The sequence below is a fragment of the Cynoglossus semilaevis genome, chromosome 1 (assembly GCF_000523025.1).
Source record: "Cynoglossus semilaevis isolate Cse_v1.0 chromosome 1, Cse_v1.0, whole genome shotgun sequence".
NCBI lineage: Eukaryota > Metazoa > Chordata > Actinopteri > Pleuronectiformes > Cynoglossidae > Cynoglossus > Cynoglossus semilaevis.
The window spans coordinates 27242435-27261775 of record NC_024307.1 but is presented as its reverse complement, the minus strand read 5'-3'; the positions used below and the strand labels follow the sequence as shown (position 1 = coordinate 27261775).

General features: G+C 41.8%; 1 protein-coding gene across 3 annotated transcripts in view; it reads right to left on the bottom strand.

The window, feature by feature from the left end:
• Positions 1-19341, bottom strand: part of chd3 (chromodomain helicase DNA binding protein 3) — a 38545-nt gene that overhangs the window by 4897 nt on the left and 14307 nt on the right. For all 3 annotated transcript variants that reach the window (XM_017033944.2, XM_017033951.2, XM_017033953.2), the window contains exons 18-40: positions 19209-19330; positions 18936-19109; positions 18585-18726; positions 17885-18016; positions 17667-17784; positions 16676-16800; positions 16057-16288; positions 15680-15864; positions 14460-14637; positions 14290-14376; positions 13569-13654; positions 12606-12739; positions 12380-12524; positions 10626-10788; positions 9916-10025; positions 7756-7957; positions 7595-7675; positions 7358-7513; positions 6599-6707; positions 5882-6014; positions 4473-4668; positions 3168-3331; positions 2787-2913 (exon numbers count right to left, since the gene is read on the bottom strand). In XM_017033944.2, coding sequence (XP_016889433.1) covers positions 2787-2913; positions 3168-3331; positions 4473-4668; positions 5882-6014; positions 6599-6707; positions 7358-7513; positions 7595-7675; positions 7756-7957; positions 9916-10025; positions 10626-10788; positions 12380-12524; positions 12606-12739; positions 13569-13654; positions 14290-14376; positions 14460-14637; positions 15680-15864; positions 16057-16288; positions 16676-16800; positions 17667-17784; positions 17885-18016; positions 18585-18726; positions 18936-19109; positions 19209-19330 — 3301 coding nt within the window. The remainder of the gene's footprint in view (positions 1-2786; positions 2914-3167; positions 3332-4472; positions 4669-5881; positions 6015-6598; positions 6708-7357; positions 7514-7594; positions 7676-7755; positions 7958-9915; positions 10026-10625; positions 10789-12379; positions 12525-12605; positions 12740-13568; positions 13655-14289; positions 14377-14459; positions 14638-15679; positions 15865-16056; positions 16289-16675; positions 16801-17666; positions 17785-17884; positions 18017-18584; positions 18727-18935; positions 19110-19208; positions 19331-19341) is intronic.

Sequence of the window (19341 nt, the reverse complement as noted above, 5' to 3'; positions counted from 1 at the left end):
AGCAGCACCAGCAGCAGCAGCAGCAGCAGCAGCAGCAGCAGCAGCAGGCTGTTTGACTCTGCTGCTAATGTCTATTTCAGGTGTTTCTCTGGCAGCCACATCAGAAACCATTGCTACAGATGTATTTTTTTACCTAATATTGACTCTCTTTTCTCAGTAGTGTCTTTACATCCAGGGCTGCTGGAGGAGATAAAGTGTGGGTTCTTCACAGACAATCAGCCTCTTCTTCTGACTGCACATATTTAAAGATTAGTTTGAAATCCAATACTTCAATGACTCCATCACATCACTAACTGCAGGGCATGGACATTTTCCTGAAATAACCCGTTCCCACAGTCAGGCCTTTTCTTTTTTTCCCCATTTTCTTAGCTAAATGTTTTTCCACAACAACATAACCATATAAAGATGGGATTCCTCAGATAGTATCTTTAAATAAAATAAATATTTAAACTGGGTTTTTTTTTGCCCATCACCAGTGAAAGCTGCCAGGTCATGAAATCAGATTTGTGCTGGTCTGTCAGAGTGTCGTGGAGCCTCCACTGCAGCGTCTCCAACACTGCACTGGACCAAAGCCGCAGACCAAACCAGTCAGCAGGAGCAGCTGAGCTTTTCTCACATAAAGAAGTAGATGTTTGAGAAGGTGTGGAGGAGAAGAAGTCCTCGGTATGAGAGCAGTATAGAAGACAGGCTGACTCTAGCAGAGAAGAGAGAAGAAACCATGATAATACTATAGTCCAGTCCAGCTCTGCTGGAGAGAAGCTCTGGGACAACCACAACCTACAATCCTCTTAGAGACCACCAGGAATCACTCCAGACCCTGAGATCCTACCTGTGACTGACTGAAGTAACAGAACCTCTAAACATTTTGGAGATTCCTTGAAGTTTAAGCATATAAAGAAAACTCTCTTCACTTCAGAGTTCTTCAACCAATTTAGGAACCTCCTAAAACTCCTCGGCAACCACCAGAACTATAGAATTCCACTCTCAGAACCTTTCACAGGTCAAAGAGGATCATGTCCTTGAAGACAACATAATCATCAAAAGTAACAACCAAAACAAAAGGCCAAACTGAGAATCTTAGGAACCCCTGGAACTTTAGCAACCATCAACAGACATCCATGGTGCTGAGAACTTGGCAGACATTCCCCAAATTGCCACATCAGTGTAGTGTTGATTTTCCTTTTATAGCGTCCTTTGATTAATGTACCTTTTATACCGTCCTTTGATTGATGTACCTTTTATACCGTCCTTTGATTGATGTACCTTTTATACCGTCCTTTGATTGATGTACCTTTTATACCGTCCTTTGATTGATGTACCTTTTATATTGATTATACCGTCCTTTGATTGATGTACCTTTTATACCGTCCTTTGATTGATGTACCTTTTATACCGTCCTATGATTGATGTACCTTTTATACCATCCTTTGATTGATGTACCTTTTATGCCGTCCTTTGATTGATGTTCCATTTATACCATCCTTTGATTGGTGTTCCTTTTATGCAGTTCATTCATGTCCTTTTATGCAGTTCCTTGATTGATGTTCCTTTTATACCGTTCCTCTGATTAATGTTCTTTTTAAACAGTTCCACTGGTTGATGTTCCTTCACAGTGACTTGGGTGACTAACTAGAACCATTAAACGGTTCTGTTCTTTCAGTTCCATTTGTGTCTCAGCCTTTGATGGACTGATGTTTGTGACTCGGTGTTGACCTGGTGCGGAGTTGATGTCTTCAGCTTCAGTTTATAACAGTGTGTCTATAAAACTTTAGGTGCAGTTCCTACGACCTCCTCCTCCTCCTCCTCCTCCTCCTTAACTCTTCATACACGTGTGTTCAATGCTGCAGGTGTCAAACCTTTTTACAGCCTTAGTCTTATCATCACACTCCATTAGCCTCCAATAAAGAGGCTACATGTCTGCGTTCAAAGCTGAAGCACAACTGGGATTTGTCCTGCACTAAATCTAAAGCCTTTTCTTTTGCTGCTACAATAATCAACAGGTTCAGCTCTGCTGCTCAGCCATAAATCACTTCCTCTGCCACAGGCAGCATCACTCACATGGCAATAATACCTGCACACAGGGGGAATAAATCAGACTCGGAGCTCGAGCCTGCCAAGTGTCAGATCATCAAACAAAGTGTATCTCTTCTGTAAATTACCCAGTATACTGTCATTATCAGCACCATAAGAGTTTATGAGCTTGATTATAGCTGTGTGTAATGCTTTTCTCACACCCTATCTCACATATAGATTTTCTTAGGGCATAGGTTTCTCAGAGATTCAGAGAATCATTGTTCCAAAAATGATTTCACAGTGAGGACAAACATTCTGGCCAGTTAGGTCTGATATTTTAGCATCAGGTGAGCATATTATTTCACTGCTCGCCACCAAGGATAGATGAGAAGCTAGAAAAACATGTGCTAAATGTTAGAAAAATATCAGAAGCAGATACATTTCATGTCAAAATAACATAATTGCTAAAAATATTAGCAAAACAGCTAATAAGTTCAAGGTTGTTGACACACAAAAACAACAAAGGCATGACATACATAAAATGTGACAAAGTGAAACATGGCAGTAGGAGGTAAAGTTTATCCTAAAATAACTAATAATTTAATGGTAAAAAGGAACTGATCAAAAGCCCAAATGACTGTGAACAAAAAAATGCTAACTGGTGCTAAAATAGTGTGTTCTTCTCCTGACCTCTGTGGGACAGTTGTGTGTTCTGAAATCTGACCTTCTGACCTTTAGGAGGACGCAGTGATGAAGGGGCTCCAGACACTGACCTGATATGAAGGAACCTGGAGGCATCTGGCTGTAGTTGGATCCTCCCATATGCAGGGAGCTAGGCGGGGCGGGAGTGAAGGGGGCGCCGTAGTTCTGGGGGGTGGCGTAAGGTCCTGGAGGAATGGGCTGTAAAAAGGGGAAAACACTTTTTAATTTATTTTATTTGTGCTTTATAATTAGGACAGGAATGTCAGAGATAATAAGAGAACGTGAGTCATGTGACAAGATGATGAGCTCTGTGTTTTCATTGGCTGTTCTCCACTCGTTATTTCATACACTCAGGGAAGCAGCTCCGAGATCAGGTTTCAGGTGTGTGGGGGGTGGGGGTGGGGGGTTATTGTGCCGAATGGTGTTTTGTTCAGGTGTGTGTCCACACTGACCGAGGGTGTGTGTGTCTCCGTGCCCTTGCTGGCCAATCGACTCAGGATGCTCCGCTCTGACATCTGCAGACGGGCGGCAATGGGTGGGACTCGGGAGAGTGTGGCCGGTAGCCGTGTCACGTCGGCCTTCATGTCGCTCAGCAGCTCCTCCAACTGGTTCAACACTGCAACGATGAAAATGGGATGTGCAACTGTTCAACTAGCAAACAAAACATCAACACTTTAGAGAAGTGGTTCTCAAACTGTGGTACCACTGGTGGTACGCAAGATTTCTCTAGTGGTACGCAGCGACAATTCACATTTTCACATTTACATTTTCAACTCAATAAATCTGAAACATACACAACTAATACAACATTTAAACCTAAACATCTTTGTAAACCTCTCTCCTGTGGTGGAAGCTAACAGTGAAGGCCTCTGCTGCTACAGTATATTCTAATGTTGGTCATCATGGTGGGACTCAGAGAGATCAGTGTTTTCTCAGGTGGGACAGAGTAGAAAAAGCTGGAGAACCAGTGGTTTAGAGCATGTGCATTTAAATTAATAATAACAGTTACAAATAAACAAAAGTAACAAAAATAAATATACAATAAACCTGCTAAATGTTAGACCAGGCACGAGCTGCAAGAGAAACAAATACCTAGTAAAAACAACAGCTATAAATGTAATCCAAAAAAAGTTAGATTTATAGAAATGGTTTGTTTGACTCTAAATGATGAACAACGGCGAGTGTAGAACGACTGTGAACAAAGCTAAGGGTTTAAAGGGTCAACTTGACTGTGTCACTTCAAAAAGGTTTGAAAGGTCCTTTCCTGCCCTGTGATGATTATGAGGTCAGATGTTGGCTCCTCAGGTCTTCAGGTCTTTGTTTATTCTGTTCCTGCTCCTTCAGACTTCCCTCTCTGAGCAGCTACTGCTGAGATTTTGTGCAGAAACAAGAGACGAGGCCGAGAACAGCAGAGCAGGATTTCCCCCACTCCACAGAACAATTCAAACATGGACAGACTTGCCAGGCAGTAGTTGAGGAAATGTTTGCAGCTATCACCTAACATGCTGTAAGCTTATCTCCCCTGCCTTTGACTGAGCAGCGCTCCGGGGCACAGCGTTATGGTTGCCGGCTGCAGGAAACGCGGGATTGCACAAGGGCGTGAGCGAGCTAGGTGGGTGATGAGATTGTTTGCGATTGTACGATCTTTTCCCTCCTCCAACTCCCCCTCTACCTGCTCTCTGAAGCCTCTTTGTTCACCTCCTGCCGAACAAAGGAGCTCTTCACAAGCACAGAGGCGTTGCAGCAACTTCTCTGACCTTTGTGGAGGACAGCGTTTGCCGGCTTGTTGCCCGCCAGTGACTCCTTGCTCAGGTGCTGGTGTGACTCAGCCAGACACTCCACCTCTGCGAAGCGGGCATTGAGGGCCATAGCAGGGTGGCTGGGGTCCTGGGTCATGTTCAGGTACGCAGCCCGTCGTAGCTGCTCCTCGATGACCAGAGCCTGCTCCAAGAGCTGCAGCAGACACAGGAGATCACAGGAGGAACCAACACATTAGACAAACAGCAGGTCCAGAATGACTGGTACACGCTACACCAGGAAAATGAACAGAACCACCAGAGGGCGCTCCTTTTATAACAGGCCACTGGTCAACAGTCAAAAGATAACATGCGCTAAGTGCTACTAGTGTGATTTTTGTGTAAACATTTGACAGTAGTAGTAACTTGTGAGAAAATATGGATTAATTTACTAAATTACATTTTAGTTTCAAAATCCAGCTAACTTTTTATTTCATTTCTTTTGATTTTTGTCGAGTCGCAGCTTCAACCTTCTATCTGCATCTTCTCTTGTCTTTTGCCTCTACGCTGTCTTTAATCATTTTGCCCTTTACATTTTAGTAATTTTTTTGTCCTTTCAACAATTGTTTCTTTTTGATGTTTTGTGGCTTTTTTTTGTCTAAATCAATATTCCTTTTCAAGTTTTGATATTTTTCTTTCGTTTTGTCCCATTTCTTTTTTCCACCTCATTTCATTTTTGCTTTCGTCTTTTGAGCATCTAAGTGATTTTGATGTTTTTGTCCCATCTTGTCTTTCTGCCCTTTCAGTTCTGTCTTTTATGACCTTTATGTCATTCTTTGTGCTTTGTCTTTATTCCCCTCCTTGCACTTTCCTTTCCCAGTGCTTGTTCTACACTTGTGTCCTTGTAACATTCACAGCTCTTCGCTCACTTTTTGCACCTTGACCTCAGCATCCTGCATCATGGCTCCTCCTCCTGCCCTCCCTCTTCTCCACAGCTGACCTCACTTCATAGATTTAACTACTGACTCGGTGACAAAGGTTCTCGATTTAGGCAAAATCATTTTTAAGGAAAAACAAGCGCAAATTAAACCAAATTTAAATATCACAAAAAAATTAACATTGGAATCTTAACGTTCGACTCAATGGAAACACAATGGCACCAAGTTCAGCAACTTTACCAAAAGACAAAGAAGAAGGCTTTGTAAAGCAGGATCTGAAACATGTGAGCAGCTCAAAAACAGGATGAGAGATCGTCCAGAAGTGCAGTGGTCAGCAGAACAACAAGCCCAAACATGTGGGTGTAGAGCCAGCTGTCACCCGACCATCAAACAGGTCAGGTGATCCAAGGCGGAGGAAAAGACTTCCTCCTGAATGGCCGAGCTCAAATTAAACATGGTGTGGTCGTTGTTAAAGAATCCACTGGTTCCCACCTTGAACCTCCGAGCCAGGAACTTGTTCTTCATCTCCAGGAAGTTGCCTTTGTTGGCCTGGGACTTGAAAGGCTCGTTGACGATGGCGAACTGAGGGTCGTTCTGAATGTCCTGCCACCGGGCATAACCATGGCTGACGCTGGGGGTTAAGGGTCAGTTAGGAGATTAAGATAAAATGATAAAAAAAGCTGTTGTATTTGACTCAAACTGGACTGTCTAAAAATAAAAGAGGTCAAAAATACACAAAGTGGTCAGAAATGTCCATCACTGCTAATTATCAGGGTTTTTGAGGAAAAAATTCAATATGTTGTATGACAGTCAAGTCGGGTGAAAAGCGCTCAAAGCTGTGAGTTAAACTTCTGATGAACAGGTCAGAATAACAGTATTTAATGAGAAAATTCTGGAGAACTCAGGAAAAGTTCCAGCTGTAAACACACATGTTTCCATGTGGCCCTGATCTTCTTCTCAGCTCTGAAATTGCCCAACACAGTTTTCCTTTGTTTTCTTTTTCTGCTCCCTAAATGCAGCGTGGCCTTAATTGACCATAATGGAGAGCAAACATAACAGAGCAAACTTAATGCCTCAGTGGATGCTGTTCCGGCAGACACACTTCACTCATTTTTAGATTTTTTTTTTTAAAAACCCAGCTTCTGCCCAGGCTGATAGAAAAATAAACAGCGCAAGGTCACAGCCCGGGCACCTGCTCATCAAGGATACATCACAATTCCCGCAAGCAGCCAGAAGTCGTGTCGGCGGTGCCAGATCTCGTTCATCTTCCCCGAGGAGATGGCAGCACGCTCCTCGTTCTGCCAGAGAGTGTGCAGCTCTGCAGGGGTGAAGCCAAGTCAAAGTCAGAGGTTAGATTCTGAAAATCTAAGTGCCGAATCAGCAGGAGCCTGCCTGCAGGTGTGTTTTTTTTATACAGCACAAAAGGGGATTTTTACAGCATTTGTGATGATCACTTTGTAGTGACAGCTCTGAGAGGGAGGCATTTTTATTACCTTTCAGAAAAAAGGTCTGAGGAAACAGTCAAATGTCTGAGTCAGAAAAAAAGAAAAAAGGTATTTGGAAAAAGCCCCAATAAGTCGAAAAAGGTCTAGTTTGATTTTTAATCGGAATGCTGAAGGAAGAAAATACAAACTCAGAATATGAGAAAAATCAGCATCATGAGAGAAGTCTCACTTCTCAAAAGAGTCACAAGAATTCACAAAAGAGCTGGACTACTATGAATTTCAAGGCCATATCTAAAAAAAAAAAAACTTTGGAATTTCAAGAAAATATTCAGATCAAAGATCAAACCTTTCGGCAGCTGCGGTGACTCATCTCTTTTGCCTTTGCCGTGACATGAGAATTAACTACTTTCACTGTGAGGACAGTGTTCTTTGGGTTCTCATCTGCTTCCTGGTCTCCACTCTTCCCTTAGACCTAAACTCATGTCCTGTTTCAGTATAAAACACGTGTAAAGCCAGTACACACCTGTGAATCCTCCGTCAGCGATGTTGAACATGAAGCGTGGCCTGTCGCTGTGTGGTTTCACGACGTTACCCTTAGGTGGAGGCGGCGGCGGCGGCACCTCCTCCCTAGCTGCCTTAGCTTCTTTCCCAGCATCCTTCTCTCCTTTCACCTCCTCGGCTACACAGTAAAAACAACCATCAGCCAAGCTTCAACCTTCAGTTTATGTGCAGAGTGTTACCATCACAGACGTCCACACACCTTTCTTCACCTCCACCTCCGTAGACGCCTCCTCCTGCTTTTCTTTGTCCCCCTTTTTCTCCTCCACCAGCTTATCTCCTTCTGCAGGAGGTGACGGATGTTAGCAGGAGCAGCTTCACCTTCGAGCTCCACTCTCACACACAACAAAGGTTGAACTTTACCTGATTTCTCCTCTTTACTCTCTGCATCCTGTTTTGGTTTGTGTTTGGCCTCCTCTCTCGGCTCCTCCTGCCGATTCTCCTTCTCCTCTGCAGCAGTAGGAGCAGCGGCTGTCTCAGCTCTCTCCTTCTCCGTCTCCTCTCTGCCTTCTTCGTTTTGGACAGGGGACACGCCGTGTGGCTTTTCCTTGGCCGATGAAGAAATCTGCGAGGAGAAGCAACGGTTGGTGATCATGTGACCGAGGGTCAGTCCAACTATAAGATGTTTCTTTGACAGGATCGCTCACGTTAGCTGTTTTTGTGCTGAACCCCTTTGTGGATAACATATGCACCTGTGTTTCAATCATTGATCCGTACATACTATAGAATAGTGTAGTTTAGTAAAGAACAGTACAGTACAGACATTATGTTTTTAGTTTTGTCTTACATCTCGATTAAACGTCTCTGGATATAATGCAAATAATAGTGGGGAACACGCAGAGCCTCGCCTTGTGCCTCTTTCCAAAGTGAAACTATTTGATAAGCAGCCGTTTACTTTAATTCTAGCCGAGGGTTTTTTATACAGTGCCTGTGCTGTTTCAATTACTGTTTCGTGTTAATCTATGTAAAACTCCTTAAAGAAAACTCCAGTTCACCGAGTCGAAGGCCTTTCCTGCGTCATTACTAATAACCACGGCTGGTATTTTATTCTTTTGGATGTGGCTGATGATATATTGGATGTACATTATCTTGTGTTTGGACTGATATTGGTCTGTATGATTACTGCTTCCTTCCCGGCTGGTGTCTGTGCCTTCTTTAAAACCCAGTTGGATGTAGGAAGCATCACTGACGTTAACTCCTACCATTCTGCTGTAACCATTTGATCCTAGTGATTTGTTTAATTTGAGTTGTCTCTTTGTTATTTTTAGTTCTTTTTCTGTTATGTCCTCTATCATTATTTTATTCTGTTTGTTCGATACTGGTAATTCCAGAGAATCCAAAAACATATCTCTCTCAGCTGTACCACACACTGTCTCTTTAAACTAAATATTCTTATTCTTTCAAAGCCTCCCAGCAATTTGCTTAGTTTTCGTCACTGGATCTTTAATTTTATGAATTGTTTTCTTCCAGAACTTTCATAGATCTATATCTGTCCTCAAAAAACATTTGTTTAAGAAACGCTCTTCTTAATTTCATTTGTGTTAAAGATATCAATTTCATTTCTCATTTTCGTGATTTCCTCTAATAAGCCGTGTGTTGTTTGTTTTTATGTTTATTCTCCAATTCTTTAAAATTCTCCCAATTTCTTGTTTCTCATCTTTTTTTATATGAGGAGATCATTTCCCCCTCAGAACATCCTTAAGGACATAACATGAGAGGTGAAACATCTCTGTCATTCGTTTCCAAGTAGAGGTGATGAAACATCTCCTCTGTCATTCATTTCCAAGTAGAGGTGGATCTCTTTTCCTTTGTTCTTATGTAATAAGATCAGGGTGTTATTCTCTCTTTATCTGTCTATCAGACTTCCTCAAATAACATATTCATGTAATTAACTAATGACGTCGTATTCCGTGCTTTCCCATTTGAAGTGTCCAGTTTTGGTTGTATTGCTTAAAAATTGCTGTGCATCATTAGCTTTTCTAAATTCCCCTCATTCTCTGAGTATAAGGTCCAGGCTGGCGCTGCCCGCTTGTTCCCCCTCGTCTGTGGCATGTCGAGGGCACAGTTAGCAGGTGAGGTTTGATTGTCTTCATCTCCCTGGTGTTGCTCACTCTGTGGAGATTTCTTTTGGATTTGACCTCTTGGCATCTTAAAGCCCTGACCTTATTTTTCCTTTTAGCTTTAGCTATTGGAAACTCACTGTGGGCTATTTTGAATTTTAATGTCAGGAGTGTGTTTTCCTATGCTGCCATCCTCTCATGTGCCAAACAGGAAGTCTTTGAAAGTTTGTTTTATTTTCTAGTCATCTTATATATCATATTCCATATTTTTAAATGCTTAGTTTTACTGCCAATGATAGTTCTTTGGTGGCTAACGTTTGTTATCCCTTATCCCTGGTAACTTTAAGCTCCATTTGGGAAAAGACTTATCTAAAGGCTAAAGTTTTAGCTCTGTGACTAACAGTGAGTTAGCACACATGTCCACACTTATTTACAAACATATGCTTTACAGACAGTGTCTCACCTCCTCAGGGTCTCCAGTCTTCTTGTTCTCATGCTTCTCCTTCTCTCCTTCTCCCTTTTCCAATTCTTTTCCATTCTTTTCCTGCTTGGAGTCTGCAGGAGCAGGCGTAGCTGCACAGGTTCACAGGAAATCATAGCAATGAAGGTTCTAGTCGACCTTACATGCAGCACCCCCTACTGGTTATGGTAAATGCACTCACTGGCCATTTCATTAGGTACCACAGTGTAGCTTTATCACAGTACAAATATCTTATCAGCCAATCAACTGTGTTCCCATGATCTCATTTTCTACATTTAGCTTTTCTTGTTCTCCTATCATAACAAGAATAGATGTTCATGGAATGACCCTCGTTTTTTTTTTTTTCAAAAACATTTTTTTACCCTGCATATGTGCTTTTGTTGTAGCTTTGGTCAATCTCAACTCTTAGATAAACCTTAGTCATTTGGTTTGTGGTCATTTGTGAGTTTTTTGATCATCTGAAACCAGCCTGTAGGAACTGTATAAGTTCAGCTCATCCTTGGATATTTTAGTTCTACATATTCTTCAGAAAATAGCATTTATTTAGTAGTTTATTTTTAAAAGAGCTCACATTTTATCAATTATATTTTTGGTATTTTTGGTTTATTGGTGACAGCTGTTGTCCAGTAGGAGTGGTTTAAGTGGTGAGTGCTGGACATGATAAACTGGCCTTTGGGATATTGTCTCTTTACCTGGTTTGGAAGTGCAGGGTGTGTTGTTATAGCTGGCGTCAGGCGTGGTTGTTGTGGTCTTTACTGTAGGAGAGGAGGCTCTGGAGGACGACTTGTCCACAATGACTTCAGGTTTGAGCTCTGGGAGACTCCAGCGTCCGTTGATGTGTTCAAACTCCTGAATCTGGATCAAAAGTATGGCGTAAACGTGAATATCACCAGACTTTAACTCAGAACACAGGCAGAAAAACAGAAAAATGGCACATGTCATTCAAAATGCAATAAAAGTCAGGGAAAGATTAGTTTTGAGGTTTGACAAAAAGTCAAACAACGATAACAGTCTGTCAAAATACTGTTCACAAGATCAAATGTATTTTAGGCCAAAAAGAACAAAAAACAGAAAAAGAAAAAAAGAGGGAGAGACAAAAGTCAAAAAGAAGACAAAACATAAGAAATAAAGGCAAACGTATAAAACATCAGGTCAGGTGAAAATTCAAGCCAAAAGAAAAACCAAGAATAACAAAGCCAGACAAAAAAAGTGAAGATACAAAATATTTCCAAATAGTAAGTGAATCAGTAAGTGTAAAGAAATGTTTGCAAACAACAAGAAATGGTCTCTACAATAGAAAAAAAAAAAGATACAAAATATTTCCAAAAAATGCTTAAAGTTAGCCAAGGTTGCAGGAGGCACAGAGGAGGAGGCCCGGCACGACAGCAGGACTGACTCTGGAAAACTCCAGAGATGCAAACGTTTTTGGCAACAGAAACAAACACCGACTCTACCTGATATCAGACACCACCCCCCAAAAGAACCACACACACGCACACACACACGCCCTGTTTATCTGAGCGTCTATCATCGTCCCTGTGGCCCTGATAGCAGATCAGGATGTTGGCCAGTTTCAACGATCTGGGCTGAAAATTCAATTAAAGATGTTTGGATGAGCTGAAGTAAAGTGAAAGGATATCTTTAGGCGATACGCTATGTTTGACCCAGGGATGACTTTCAGAACCACTGCAGTCCCGTCCTCCGGTCACACTCACTCAGAGTCGCTGTGAACTTGTACAAGTCGGAGCCGATTTATTTCTATCTATTATTTACAGCTGGACTGACTTTTCTCTGGCTAATTGTTTGCTCTGCTCGAACAGAATCAGAGCTGTATTAAGTTACAGCTAATTCAAAGCAAACAGCTGCTGCTTCACATTAGCTAAAGTCAAAGCAGACCAACACAACAGCTTTTTCTGTGAAGCCGTAGTAAGAAAAGCAGAAACGCAGCCAAAACAATGCAGGAAAAAAATTGTACATGAAAATATACCAAAAGACCACAAAAGTGAGTTGAAAAAAAAAGGATAAAACATTAGCTAAGACATCTAATTATATGGCAGAATTAAACAAGAATAAAAGAAGTCAACTGAGAACTGAACATTTTTGGATAAAGGTTAGATAGGAATTAAAACCTTTGGCTAAGTTAAGTTTAGTTTCCAAAACGAGAAAAAAGTTCAGGAAACATTTTTTATAAATGGCAACAAAAAATTTACATTAGAGAAATCATAAAAAGTTCGCCAAAAATTAATGGAAAATGTTTAAACTAGTTAAAAAAAACGTATATATACAAAAAATACTGTAAAGAAGTTAAGCCCAGAAAATAATAATAAATAAATAGGCAAACATTGAAGAAAAACACAAATTTGTAGAAAGAAATGAAAAAAAAAAAGTGAATCAGTTATGAAAAAACGTTGATGTCATTGAATAACAGACAGAGCATCAACCCCACCTTTTTTTTGACAAGGGACATGACTCCGATTCTGGTGAGGACCGGTTGTCGACACAAGCCCTCCCTCGGGACGCCGTCGGCAAAAGTCTCAGCCCCGTCAGCCACCGGCTCACACAGGTGTCGCATGAAGAGAGAGACGTAGGCTCTGTGGCAGAGGAGAAGCACAGCTACTGTATGAACTGTATTCATGATTATGAAAGGGTTTAAAGTCTTCCCTCAGACTCACTTGAACTCTCTCTCTGTCTTTATCCTCAGGTCTCGCACCAGCCAGTGTGAGGAGAAAGCGTCCTGAGATGGCATCCCCCAGCGCATCACTGCGTTCAGGAAAGCCTTTCGCTGTCGTGTGTTGAAGCCCAGCACCTGCCGACGGACATCACAAGGTTCACACACATTTTCCAAATCAGATTCAAGCATACCTTCACTGAAAATGTCTACCCCTAAGAACCCTTGTAAAACAACTAAAGTTAGCCAAAAACACTACTACTTACTACCAATAACTTAGTTGAATTAACATTAATTTTACTTTTAGAGAAGTGGCCAAATTTTTAGAAGAATAGTTCTTAGTCAAACAAATTTGGCTTAACGTTGGTATATGTTCATGGAAAGACAACAGTTAATATTCAACAAAAATGCTAACTCTGTGAACTGTAACCCAAACAAAGTTGTCTGAGGATAACTAGAACAAAACAACATGTTGAAATATTTTTAAACTACTTTTTTAATTACCAAATACAAAAAGTATTTAAATGTTAACCATTGCAGCTAAAAGTTAGCCAAACAAAAAAAATCTATACATTTGTCTAAGGATAACAAATTATCAAAGTGCCTCAACTTATGTAAAAACAAAAACAGCTAAGGCTAGCTCAGGTTAACTGTTAGTCAACAGACAAAAAGAGCTAGCAAAGATTAGCTTTGAGTGAAGTTAAAGGTAGCTAGAGAGTCAGTGAGTGGAGGTGGAACTAAAAGCCAAGCAAACACTTCTGTCTTTTTCCATCTCTTTTTCTCTTCTGTGTCACTGCAGTAAAACCAACATTTGTGGATCATTAACATCACGTCCACCACTATCAGTGTGATGATAAATGAGCCTGGATGCTGCTGAGCTGCTGCCATCTCCAGTCAAAGCCTGTGAGATGTTCAGACAAACATCCAGCAGCGCTCACTGAATAAGGTTGAATCAGACTAGACAGACCTCCAGGTTTCCTCCCACTCTGGCCAGAAGAGGAGGCAGAGGTTTGTCCTTGTCATTCCTCAGCTGTCGTCGCGACTGCCGTCGACCTGCAGGAGGACAGCGAAGGTTTTGGAGTGTGACATGAGATCTAAAATGTTAAGTAAATAGATGAGGAACGATGTGAACTGTACAAAAAAAAAAAAAAAAATTGGAGAGTTTGTGCTCCAACCGTCTGGAGCAGGAGGTGGATGGTGGTCTGCATTTTTGGCAATGACACCAGTTTGACTTTGGCAGCAGAGTCTAACAACTAAATCAATTTCAAACAATAATTTAACACAGAGCAGATACTCTCTGACTCTCTGTGTGTGTGTGTGTGTGTTACAACCAGTATCTCTCTCTCAAGCTACACACTTGTAGTCACATTTGTTGAAACGTTCTTATCTTTTGACACATTTTCCTCCTTTTTTGGCTCAGTGTCAGCGAGTTTAGCTACATTTTAATTTTCCCTGTTGTGTATTTACTGTCTCTGTGTTTCTTAATCAATCTTCAGTGTTCTTCCCAGCTGTCAACAGGTGATGGCGTGGTTACACCCTGGACATCACCGCAGGGCCACAGGCAAACAATCAGCCATTCACACCAAAATGTACACCTATGGTCACCTATGGTTAAAAAGGTGTTAGATTTTCAAGCCTTTTTCAGAGAAGGTAAAGACAACAGTGAAACTCTTCAACCCACTCCTCACCTTCAGGTCGATCGTCAAAGTCGTCGTCCTCCTCCTCGGAGCCCACAGAATATTCAGACTGGTTGTCAGAGATGTCAGCGTGCCACTCTGAAACAACACAAAACGGCGTGTCAGGAGGAGAGAAGAGGTTATAGAAGTGTGTGTGCGGCCAAAACACCTATTTCCCTCACCTTGGTCTTCCTGGGCTGCGTCGTTGTAGTTGACTGGTTTGCGGTTCCTCTTGCCTTTCCCCAGTTTGCTGGCCAGGTCCTCCTGCTGCTGCTCGTAGTGATGTCGCAACAGTTTCTCCCAGTAATCCGGATCCACATTCTCCTCCTGTTTGATGATCTCACGTTCAATCTCCTCGATCTGCAGGAGGAAAACATTCAGATCAGGTACACTCAGTAGTAGAACTCCAGTTAAAAAGCTAGTCAGAAAAATACATACATAATTAGTTAAATGTTAGCAAAAACAATTCACTTTAAATCTGACAAAATGAAAAAAAAAAAAAGAAATTCTGTAGAAATTAGACTTTCCCAAAGGTAATGAAAAAAAGATTAGGATTACACAAGCCGACGTTTGGTGATGGAGTTATTGACGCACAAGAACATGTTGTCTGGAAGTGAAAGAAAAAGAATTGATAACAACTGTGGAGGTTTCTGGCAGCCTGTGTTTCTGTAACAGATCTGTCTAACACTCCGCTCCATTCCTCTTACAACAGCAGCAATTACTCAGCTTTTTTCTTAAAATATTTTTAATGCAGCTAATGATTATTTTCATTTTTGTAGAGGTGGGTAATTATTCCCTTGATTAACCCATAAATCATTTCTCTCCTCAAACACATCAGCTCCTCTGTGACAGCAGAGCCGAGCAGTCAGATGGTTAAATATATTTGTTTAGGCCAGAAGAAAAAGTCAAATCCCAGGAGACGGTGAATGTTGGATGTTAAGAGTGCAGCCAAGAGTGGAAAAACAAGCTCCATCTACAGGTGGGGTGATGGTATAGTCCTATGTTTGTGATATAACTTCACCTGCAGATGGATGGTTTGATTCTTGTTTTACGTGAATCACCTGCACTGTTTCCCTTCTGGACAAATTCCAGCACTTTACAGGGAATTTGAAATATCATCACATTTTAGTGATAATATTCTCAAGCTGACTTTGGCTTGTTTTAATTAATGAAACTAATTGAAGGAACTGACTTCTTATCTGATCTTATCTAATATCAATGTGGCCAATGTTTATGGTAAACTTTTTTGTAATTGTTTAGGTAATTATCAGCTTGATTTTACATTAAGTTTTTTTTTTAATGTATGTATGTAAAAGTTATCCAACAACAACAAAGTTAAAGTTAGAAAGCCAGCCAAAAGATTTTTAAGAAGTTAACGTCTAAGGAAACGTCTCCCTCTCACCTTGTCCTCCTCTCGGACCATGTACTGAGCCACCTTGAAGGAGCTCAAGTACTCGTTCATGTTCTGGACGTCTGAGTCGTCCGTTGCATCCTGGCTGCGGTCCAGCAGCCTCTCGATGGCGGTGCTGTCGTAGTGAATCACGCTGCCCTCGTCCTCCACTTTATCCCCTGTGCTGTTTTTCATTCCTGTCAGAAATAAAACCTCTAATTATATCTGCAGTAAAACTAAAACAACTGTGTTGTGACAAAATTATTTCCTTTAGGAGAAAACGCCTGCCAACCCAGTCCCAGACCGGCTCCGACTCAAATCCCAGCATTATTACAATTGAGCAGAAACCTTAATTGTATTTGACAAAGTCCACAGTTCTCTGACTTCACCTTCTCCCTCGTCCTTAAACAGCTCCTCGGTGCCAAACTTCAGGATGTCGTCCAGTTCCTGTTTGGTCATGGAGCCGGCCTTGGATCCCAGACCTGGCCGAACCACCAGGTGGGTCAGCATCATCTTTCTCTTGGCCACCTGGGTGATGCGCTCCTCCACACTGGCCCGAGTCACAAAACGGTAGATCATCACCTTGTTAGCCTGTCCGATTCTGTGGGCTCGACTGAAGGCCTGAGGAGAGGACGTCAAAGAACAAACATCAACTATGAGCTAAAGAAAACTCCATTCAAATTTGCCAGTGAGTGTAGTTACAGACCAGATATAGAAATATATATAAATATATTACAGACAGAATCACTAAGTTAGCCTGGCAGTTAGCTGAGTGAGCCAAAGTAAAAAGAAGTTCATGTAATGACATAAACACAGCGTGGCTGGATTGACTGAGTTAGAGTTAGTAAAAAAGGAGCAGATAACTGCTCAAATCTGTGGTTTGCTAAATGAACCCAAGAGACAACTAAGCCATCCAAAACCGTGAAATGTGGCAAAACAACTTTTAAACTATTAACTACTAGCACAGGCTACGTAGCCTGTCAGTCAGTAAAGTTGACTGTGCTGCACCTGAATGTCGTTGTGAGGGTTCCAGTCTGAGTCAAAGATGACGACGGTGTCTGCTGTGGCCAGGTTTATACCCAAACCTCCTGCTCTGGTGGAGAGCAAAAAACAAAACTGACAGGCGCCAGGAGCTGGAACCACAAGAAAGATGAGAAAGGATGAGAAATCACTTGGACAAATATTAATATTTGCTCCTTGTGATGTAGCTTTTATTGACCATTTCATCAGTATTTACAGGCAGGAGCTGAAGTTTACTTGAATGAACCCTGGAGTAAAACCATTACAGTCTGATGACATCAAAACATTTTGGAGCGTTTCCAAGTGTGTGTTTAATGGCTCGTTATTTTTTAATCATGCTCAGGAGTGGGGCCAGCCCGGTTCACTAAATACACTCATTAAAGAAATTGAAATCACAACTGCATCACTCACTAGTCCGCTATAAATCAAGGTGTAGATTTTAATGGCTGTCACTGACAGCAGCTCATTAGTGATAAAAATATGACCGAGTTTTGCATTAAAAACTAATTTAGTTTTAGCAAGCAAACATCTGGACCGTTCTGGAATGTCTGATCTCTTTGTCTGATTGTTGAGCATGAATCTTTCTTCTTTCTACGTAGCAGTCGTCACAAAATTACAACATTTCTGCCAAAAGTTTGTCAGTCAATTCTACGCTGTTATGCCTGGATCTGATCGCAACACGGTCCAATATTTTTGATGGAGCATAAATGGAGCGTCCACCGAGGGTGAGTAAGTCGTTCAGGACTTGGTCTGTGTAGGTTAAGGTGGACCAGGCGGGAGTTGTTGTGTTTGACATGTGACCAGTCAAAACTTTCAGCTTCATGAAGAGGAGGAGCAGACAATGGTGACCGATAACTGTTGAGCAGCTCAGAGCTTTTTTTGAAGAAAGAGGAGCCTGAACACTTGGGAAACTGAAACAATAATAAAGCCCAACCCCCGCAGACCTCTTTGCAGACTTTATGAGGTGACAGCGTCTCACCGTTAAATCGGTCGATGGCCTCTTGTCTCAGCGCTCCAGTGATGCCTCCATCGATTCTCTCATATTTATACCCTTCGTAGTCCAGGAAGTCCTCCAACAGGTCCAGCATCTTGGTCATCTGCACAGACGATGAAAAGGGAAGAGTTTGGACATGGAGCTGCAATTGTCTAATTCTAACCAATTGTTTCAGAGTTTATGTTCGACATTAGAGAGTGCACCTGCGAGAAGACCAGAACTCTGTGTCCCTGCTCTTTCAGTTTCCTCAGCATCTTCTGCAACAGCATCAGTTTCCCAGAAGCCTTAGTGAGGGCCGAGCCCTCGTACGCACCGCTGGGAGTTTTCTGGGCTTCCTACAGAAGACAGAGAGTTAAAAAAAAAAGTACCATCCTGATATACGTACATACAGCACATGTACATAGTGTAACTGCAGTAGTGACAGTGATGTCACTGGTGTGACCTTCAATAGTAAGGAAAAATAATCATGAATATTTAATCAAAGATTAATAAAGGTAATGGTTTTAGTCTGTGTTTGGACTTGTTTTTTATAACTTAGATTTTTAGTTATTCACGTAAAAAGATGCACATGCTCAAAGAACCACAGGGTGTCACTGTTCAGTTTAGTACATGTGGAAAAACTTTCTCCCAAATCTCAGTCTGTTCCTTCAGCAGTGATGACGATAGTAGGTATGTGTGTGTGTGTGTGTGTGTGTGTGTGTGACTGGTCTAGTTCTGCTCGTGGGGACATGTTTAGGGAAAATACCGTTGTTGTGGAGACATTTGTCTTTGTGAGGACAGAGTGAGAGAGTATTCTGAGGTTCAGGATTTAGTTGGGAGTTTGAGCTGGTGTGAGGGTTAAGATTAGTCATATAGTGGTAATAGTAAAAATCAGGGTAATGGTGTGTGTGTGTGTGTGTGTACCATGGAGGCCACAGGGAAGAGGTATGGGTGGTTGCAGCACTTCTTCAGGTCCATCATGATGTTGAGCAAAGACACCTGGTTTCCTCCACCCTTGGAGTTGAGAGCCTCAAAGTTCTTGGTCAGTATTAACTTGTAGTATTTCCTGTCAGTGAAAACAGAATCACAGAGGATGATGGGAGATCTCTGCTTTCACTTTAAGGTTTAATGAAGTACTAAATAATGTTTCTGTTCACTAACTGTCTCTGATTTTAATCATTTCTTTCATGATATTTTCACATCCACCCAGTGTGGAGGATCAATGACTTGACAAAGTAGTTTAACTTTGTCTCTTTGTGTTTAGTGGTGTCGTACTTCTGCATGGGGCTCAGCTCCACCCGTACAATCAGCTCCGTCTTCGCGGGCATGTTCTTGAAGACATCGGCCTTCAGCCTTCGCAGCATGTGAGGTCCCAGCAGGTCGTGGAGCTTCTTGATCTGGTCTTCCTTGGAAATGTCAGCAAACTCTTCCAGGAATCCCTCGAGGTTACTGCACACAGAGGTGTGTTTGACACAACATTTGATCCCCATACTTGACAGGCTGACAGAGATGTATGTGTGTGTGTGTGTGGTGTGTGTGAAGCAGTACTTGAAGCGGTTGGGTGTGAGAAAGTTGAGGAGGTGAAACAGCTCCTCCAGGTTGTTCTGCAGAGGAGTTCCTGTGAGCAGCAGCTTGTGATCGATCTTGTAATCGTTCAGTCGCCTGAAAAACTGACAAAACA